Raw genomic sequence first — 7,945 nt, forward strand, 5'->3', positions numbered from 1 at the left:
ACGAACACTAAGACTATGCAGAACTTTAACTTTGTCTAATAAATGATTTCCTTGAATTGGTACTTTTGGTTAACTATGCGAGTGAATTTTCTGACTTTTAGTTACTGGGCTGTAGATGCTGTCATACTTTAGGATGCATGTCAATGGTTTGCGCTTGGATGACCAACTACAATTCTGGAGGTCGTTTGTGCTTTTCCTTAGATGTGCAATGTACTGAGCATTTGCAATGTGGCAGATGTATCTAATAATCCGGAGTTGCTGAAGAAGTTGGTTGCTGTGCTAGAAGATACTGAAGATATCGATTGCCCAATATGTGTTTTTCCGTGTACAAATCTCATAATTACCCGCTGTGCTCACATCTATTGCCGAGCCTGCATTCTCAAGACTTTGCAGAACTCGCAAAGGCGGTGCCCCTTTGTCGCGGTCCTCTGACTGAGTCTGACCTGTTCTCTGCTCCACCGGAGTCATGCAAAAGCAGCGAAGTGGAAAATCATTCTTCTGCCAAAGTTTCCACTCTTTTAGATCTTTTACTTGCAGCGAAGGATCGCAACTTGAGCTCAAAATCAGTTGTGTTTTCGCAATTCAGAAGAATGCTTTTGATTCTGGAGGGGCCACTTAGAGAAGCTGGCTTTAAGATCATGCGCCTGGACGGTTCGATGAGCGCAAAGAGAAGGCAAGAAGTGATCGAAGAGTTTGGAGTGGCAGAGCAAAGTACAGCCACCGTGTTGCTCGCCAGCCTCAAGGCTTCCGGTGCCGGTTTAAATCTGACGGCTGCATCAACTGTTTATCTGCTGGAACCATGGTGGAACCCTGCGGTCGAGGAACAAGCCACGGATCGAGTGCACAGGATCGGGCAGAACAAGGATGTGAAGATTGTGAGGTTGATAGCAAGCAACAGTATCGAAGAGAGGATACTGAAGTTGCAGGAGAGGAAGAAGGCACTAGCGAAGAAAGCTTTCGGGAAGTGGGCTTCAACAGATGGGAGGGAGATTGGGTTGGATGATCTCATCGCACTCGTGTCCTAGTGAGCACATGGAGAAATAGTTGTGCTTACTTGTAACTAGATCTTTTTTCTTTTTGGGTTGCTTTTGAGGTTTTCAATGCCGACCGGTCGAATTTCAGACCGAATGAAATTTGTTGTAAATTCTGCCCAGACGTACACATACCATCCACGATATACATCTACTATCCACAACTGCTATTCTTGTCGCTGTATGTTGACTACTATCCACAATTGCTATTCTTGTCACTGTATGTCGAAAGTTTACAAGGCAAGGCCAGGACCATCAAGGAAAGCCAGAGATAATACACAAACAAACCTCTTTGTCGGCTTCAGAACAGTTCTTTTTTTTTTTTTTTTTTTTTGGGGGCGATGAGTGAGCGCTTTTATTTTTCCATTGGCTTCCCAAAACCAACTTGAGATTCGGGAATGAGATGTTAGGTGATTATTTTGACTCGCTGTCTCGAAAGCATGAAGAGTCATCTATTTTCGTGTCTTCGATAGACTGCATCAAGTTCACGTTGCTCAAACGGACTGCCGGTACTTAAATTATACAAGTAGATTGGTTTAAGCAGGTGGGCTTTCTAACCCTGCTATTCAGCAGAATTTATAAAGACCTTATGATTGGTGTGTCCATGTCGGTGAGATAAGGGTTGGACAATCTTCAAGACGAAAACTCCAAGTACATACTACAATTTTCGTGGACATCAATCTCGAGGGAATGAAAACACACCCGTGGGGGTTGTCGGCTTGACAAGGAGAGTCAAAACATAAGAAGACAAGTGCATGAAGTTACTGGCGATTAGCGCAGCAAATAGTTATCTGCAATAATTATGTGATCCCATATCTAGGTATCTCCCAATCGCATTTTGACACGAACAAAACCCCTAATTCGAGTGCTTCGTATGATGCATTGAAGCAACATATTCTATTTCATCACATCGAGGACCTACAAGTCGTAGCGAATTCTATGACACCACACGATAATGAATTCAATCTTTTTTCATCCAAGAACTAATTCAACCTTCACGTCACACTTGCCCTCTCCATAGTGATACATCTACGTAAAAAGAACTTTGCAATCTCACTACACCAAAGCAGGGGGAGGTAGTGAAGATGTTGGTTTTGGTTATTTAGAAGACTCGGCACTGATTAAGCCCTCTCGATAGTGATACATCTGCCCAAAAAGGACTGAGCAGTCTCACCACACCAAATGAAAGCTGTAGCTTCAACGTTAGATTGGCGGGAGCAGGGGAGGCAGTGAAGATGTCGGTTTTGGTTATTTAGAGGACTCGGCACTGATTAAGGTCAGAACAGAATAAGCATGTCCTGGCGCCATATCAGAAGGTTACAAGTATAAGAGAGGAAAAGAGGGGAGATGAGCACGAGCAATGCTTCCTTTATGGCTTGTTTGGTGCTGAGGAACGCAGGTAGCTCAGGAGAGCAGTGGCATAGTTACCCAGCACATCTCTAGGTGGAACAATTCCTTAATCAGCGGAATTTGGAGGAAGTTTTGTGCCCATTCGTGAAGGGATGGGAACTTCTCAGCATCAAGTATATTCATGCCTCAGCTTCTTCCATGATGCCGAGCGATGTGGGATCCAAATAACCCATCTTCTCCCCCACGAAGAACTTCCTTTCAATCTGCTCCTCAAGATACGGGAAAGAAGAAGAAAAAGGCAAGTTTGTCGTCAAGAGGAATTATTTGACTTGATGAGAAATTAGTTCTGCTGTAGCCAGAAACTTGCATAATATGAAAGACCACTATTTCTGAAAGAGGTGAGTTGGATGCCAGAAGAAAATTTGCTAACTATTAAGCTGATTTAATAACATTATTCTTTTTGGCACATGAGTAGGCATACCCTTGGCAAAGACGACACTATGACTGATTTTCCACTTTTATTGAATTTAAGGGTCCGTTGTTTTCCGCGGAATTTTCTCGATTGCAGATATGGTTTCATCAGAAATGCATATATGAAGAAAAAATCCCAATTCCAAGGAGCTTCATCCATATTCCATGGCATTGATCCTGCCATTCAGGAGGTGGCATTTCGCTTGATACCTGTCGTGTACCCATCCATGGAAATTGGGGATTCAAGGCAAACATAGATTTCCCCTCATCACGCCTTTCCATCAATACGGTTCCCCTCCGCATTCTTGTCTAAGTAAAACTCTCTCTCTCTCTCTCTCTCTCTCTCTCTCTCTCTCTCGTATGCATCGACCGAGCATGAGAACGCAAGAAAGTTATCGACAAAATAAGAAGAATGGAAAACTCGAGTGAGCTTTCAATAGATGTATCTAATAGAAACTCAAGCCAATTGAGCAACAAGCTTGAACTAGACCCCAACCATTGGCACGGCAATTCAAATTCAACTTCCTAAAGATCAACTTTGGGGGAAAAGGGAGCATCATTCAACGGAAAAGTGGTCTGTACATCTACATACAATACATCAGATTACACGATAAACTCCAATTTTCCCCTAAAAGCATCTAGTTAAATAATTGCTCCACCATAACTCATACTCACCATGACGTGAACAAAACAACACAGGCAGGCGAGAAAACAATAACTTGGGGAAAATGGTCAAAAGAGTCGCCTTTTCCTCAAGCAGACTGATCCCGGAAACGAACTGGAAGGGGTCTTGAGGCAATAACGGAAAAGGATCGCCCCCCTTCCACTTCTCATCGATGTACTCCAGGATCACTTTCGACTTTGCAATCGCCACCCCATCGTCCAAAGGCACCAAGACCTTCTTGTGCACTGGGTTTGACTTCGAAAGCAATTCGCTCTTCTGCTTCCTCCAATCTTCAACAATCATCCCGTCCTCGAAGCCCTTCAATTTTAGAGTCCATTCAATCCTTGTGCAGAGCAAGCTCGTCGTAGAGACTATGATCTTTAACTTAGACATGGTATTGTTTTTGTTGTCTTAAGCAGTGTAAACGAGCTGGGAAGTCTCGTATATATAAATAAAGGAGATGCCCGATGTTTAGTCTAGTGCTGCCAAGTTCGGAAATCTCGGAGCAGATAGATGGCGCGGCCATTGATGAGGAATAGGGGAAGGCGAGGCCAAGTGGGAGAAAACCAAAATCGATTTTGAAAAGAGGAAATAATATGCGTCTCTCGTTCCATGAACGGAAAAGAAAGGAACTAATAATCTTTCGGGCAAAAAAGCCGAATGGATTTGATTGTTTGATACGCACGGTTAGACTTCATTTGTTTAATATTAGTTCGTCTCGAAAACAATAGTACGTTTCAGGCATTTCTGCTCAGCTATGTCTAGATCCACACTTCATCGTTTAATTATATAGGTCTATAAGCCTATTCAGTAGCTTCCTTTCTTCTTTTCTTTTTGCTTAGTATTAAACATTACCAACTTGCTCCCATAACGAAGCATCGCTTGAGTTTGAGTTGCATATAAAATCTCCCCTCAGGAATCTAATTAAGCATAGAAGTACAAAAGAATCGTTATGCGCCATATTATAATGTTCCAAGTAAAAACATGTCAAGAGTCTCATCTTCGTGATACATTTAGGATTTATCCGGCTTGCAAGGGAAGCCATGGTTTCTTGAAAATGATCTTCGGTTTTAGTTCCATGTCCGCCGCATTTGAATGATTGAGGGAAGCTCCTAGAAGTTGTTGTCATTGACAAGCAAAGGGAAAGGGACAAAGAGCGTTGAGACAGAAATTGGTGTATATTTCCATTAAGCTTAGGTGGGTATTTATATACTCAAGAATACATTTTAGAAGATTTACTCACAAGAAAGGATATCCACAAAATAGAAAACTTTCTAATTCCTAAAGACAAGATTCCAAAACTTTAAAAACCAATAGGCCTATATCTAGTTGATAGAGAGTAAGGAAGTTTTTGTTTGCATGCATGTTGCTTCGAGAGCAAAGCAGATGAGATTTGTAAGTAAAAGATGAGTTTCTCAAGTACAAGAGTTGATGAATTACAATTTATATTTGGGAGACTGACGATCATAATATACCACTCCATGGAATAATTATATATATATATATATTTCCATGCAATGGGATCGGCATGTGCATATATTAGCCCAGACGCAATTTATCTCAATTTATTTCTGTGATAGACTAATTTTCATGCACCTTTTTTTTACTCGTAAAACATTGTTCACCAAAAAAAGTCCGTAGGTTTCCTCAATGTATGCATTTTATACAAAAATAAACAAACAAATAAATTACTTGGAGCACCTAGCAACTGTAAGGATGGTGTGCCTTCATCCACCCCGCTGCGCGGTAAATTTTACGTGAAATACAGAAGTATACATGTACTTTTTGGCCACATACATTTAATTTTTAGCGAGGTAATTAATTCATTCAATTGCGCAGTAGCTGGAGAATGTGGACAATGAGATCGCCGGTGGTGGCCCGGTTAGAAAGAGGCATGACAGAATAATCATTTGGCCGTTGTTTCTACAACACAAGCTTTCTCTGTCCAATCTCCGAGGTTTGGCATATTGATGGAAGGATAGAAGCAACCGATTAAATGCTAGTCTTCATCCCTCCTTTAAAAGGGAAGAGATACTATAATCACGATAATTCATTGATTAATGACGTTCGAACGAATCATATGCAGACTTGAGTTTTAACATGACAATGACCAACAAAACAGACGGTAAACCAAAATATCATCAGAAAAATAAAAGTGACGATCTTGACCTCTGAAACTCATTTGTGCTTCACGCTTGCGTATTAAACATGCTGAGACATATGCTACACAAATGCAGGGAAAAATATTCATCTACAATCTCACATGCAGTAAGCAAGGAAAAGGCATTTCCTTCAGAAGCCAAGTTTAGAAACTACAAAGCTCTCAACCAGAGATCATCAAGCAAATCGTTTCATTCCGCCTAACAAATCTAGTTAAGTTTATGATGCGTCATATTTCCTGGTTCCAATACCACACGAATTTTTACTTTTTATCTGAAGAAAGGAAGAAAATCCAGCTCCCCAAACCCATAACAGTTTATCTTTCACTTAAGAAAGTGAAAAGAATGACATTCCCTGCGATTCTGGAAACCAGATTTCAACCACAAGCAGAATAGAAAGAAGCAATCAAACCATGACCAAACACTAACCCAGTAATCAATACAAAAGATCTTCAATATGAAAATTTCCAAAAGGAGTATCTGCTTGCGAATCGTTCATCTTAAAGATAACGAACCCATTGACTAAATTAGACTAAAGGGACTGGAAAAGAGGAAATAAATTAAAAATGGGCTCCACCCATTTTTATCTTGCATTCGCTAAAAGGAGAGATTCTCCCAGATTTATGTGTGAGGCTTTGATTTTCGTTATGATCACCACCGCTGTATTTTTTTCCAATCGCCACTCACGTTTCAAATTTAGATGCCGATACTGTCCAGTCATTGCCAGGAAGTAATTGATCTCGAACACCATCATAAACAGAGGCGAACGGATTGTCTGTAAACGGATTAAGCTGATAAAATAATCGTTTGCACATAAAAAAAAGAACAAAACATCAACGAGGATCGGAAAGAAGTGAAGGTTTGTCTCAAGAAGATTAATTAATCTCTGTAATTACATCTAAAAGAGTCCAAAAAACAGTCAATCAGTCAATACGCAATAGATTCGAAGCGCGAGCTAACCATGAGCCAGGTTCTCGGAAGAAGAAGAAGAAGAGAAACAAAGCCGCTCCAAATGCAGCCGCGCGCACGCCTTCTTTCAAATTCTCCGCGAGTTTATGAGCGCGATCGAACATCGACCATCAATTATTATGTGGAATCTTTCGGTCCACTCTCGGAAGTTACAGGAAAAGGTTGGCTTGGCATGAAACGGGAGAGTGCAGGATTCATCGGAGAGACCAGAGACAAGGGACAAGGACAGAGAAGGGTTACTATGGTCACGGCAATGAGCGATGTCCGACCAAGGGGACACGGAAGTGCGTTATCCATGCATGGAGAGATCACATGGTTGAAAGGTTTAGTACTGAATTGGCCAATTTACAATAAGTTCAGGAGTTTTAAGATAATTTTTTCGAAGTTAACAAAGGGAAGTGGAAAACACAAGAAATGGAAATAAAAATCAAAGTCGATTTTTAAGTATTTGGGTCTGTAGGGACTTGAGATGTGGTCGCAATACTCCTGCAGATTTAACAAATTAGAATCAAGAAGAATGTGGGCAAGTGAGGAAAGAATTCTTCAACGTAAGAAGTTAGATACCAAAATCTGTGTTTCCTTGCAAAGATAAGAGCAAAGCAAATGGCTTGAGTCGGTCGTTAAAAATCATTTCCAGAGATTGAAAACCTCTAACATTAAACGTGAATATCCATTAATCCGGAAATAATTGCGAGTGAACAAATTGGGAAAACTGTTAAAAAGTTTTATGATGAGTTGCTTTGATGTAAGCAAGGTTCTGATCAACAGAAAATTGAACCGTGCCATTTAAGTGCATCGTCTTCTGAAAATGCCATTTGGTTTAAGTAGCTCCAAATGTCCTGAAATTTTTTATGTGATTTATACGAATTACACAGAGAGTCCTATCTCGCTTGCACTCTCTGAATGAAGGTATACTCGACATTAGGATGTCAAGATGTCGTCATTAGAAGCAGTCTTCAATAAAATCCAAACACAAGGAATATTATTAGTAGACATGTAATATATATATACACACACATAAAAAAAATTCCAAACACGTAATCTTCATTTTTATTTTTATTTTTATTTTTTTGGGTCAACAAACACTAAATCTTCAGCGAATCAAATAAGGAGACATAGCAATTCATCGTCAAAGATTGGGGAGATCCTTGTTAACAACATGGATAATTACTAATGTCATTGTCCCTTCTCTTCTCTCGCAATCAAGATCCTTGTAGAATTCTTTTCACAATCTGTGGATCTAACCTAAATCCTAATAGTAAGGAATCAATATATTCTCATCTCTTCATAGTTTCTTACCT

At 40.3% G+C, this 7,945-nt stretch overlaps 1 protein-coding gene and 1 pseudogene across 1 annotated transcript; one reads left to right on the plus strand and one right to left on the minus strand.

Moving 5' to 3' along the window:
• The first annotated feature begins 7 nt into the window (after positions 1-7).
• On the plus strand, positions 8-1,084 carry LOC120286831 (annotated as a pseudogene).
• Positions 1,085-2,560: 1,476 nt separating this feature from the next.
• LOC120286951 (probable glutathione S-transferase) lies at positions 2,561-3,909 on the minus strand. Its single transcript, XM_039299566.1, has 2 exons — positions 3,598-3,909; positions 2,561-2,644 (listed from the first exon to the last, which is right to left on the minus strand). Exons 1-2 carry the CDS (start codon positions 3,907-3,909, stop codon positions 2,561-2,563), a joined length of 396 nt encoding a protein of 131 aa, XP_039155500.1.
• Between the last annotated feature and the right edge of the window lie 4,036 nt (positions 3,910-7,945).

Source organism: Eucalyptus grandis, chromosome 8, assembly GCF_016545825.1.
Source record: "Eucalyptus grandis isolate ANBG69807.140 chromosome 8, ASM1654582v1, whole genome shotgun sequence".
Classification (NCBI taxonomy): Eukaryota; Viridiplantae; Streptophyta; class Magnoliopsida; order Myrtales; family Myrtaceae; genus Eucalyptus; species Eucalyptus grandis.

Bases quoted from the DNA above. Each gene is read 5' to 3' on its own strand.
- LOC120286951 (XM_039299566.1), bottom strand. From the start codon at position 3,909: ATGTCTAAGTTAAAGATCATAGTCTCTACGACGAGCTTGCTCTGCACA. The intron at 2,645-3,597 runs GCGACTCTTTTG...CTTGAGGAGCAG, and splicing joins TCAGTCTGCTTGAGGAAAAG to ATTGAAAGGAAGTTCTTCGT.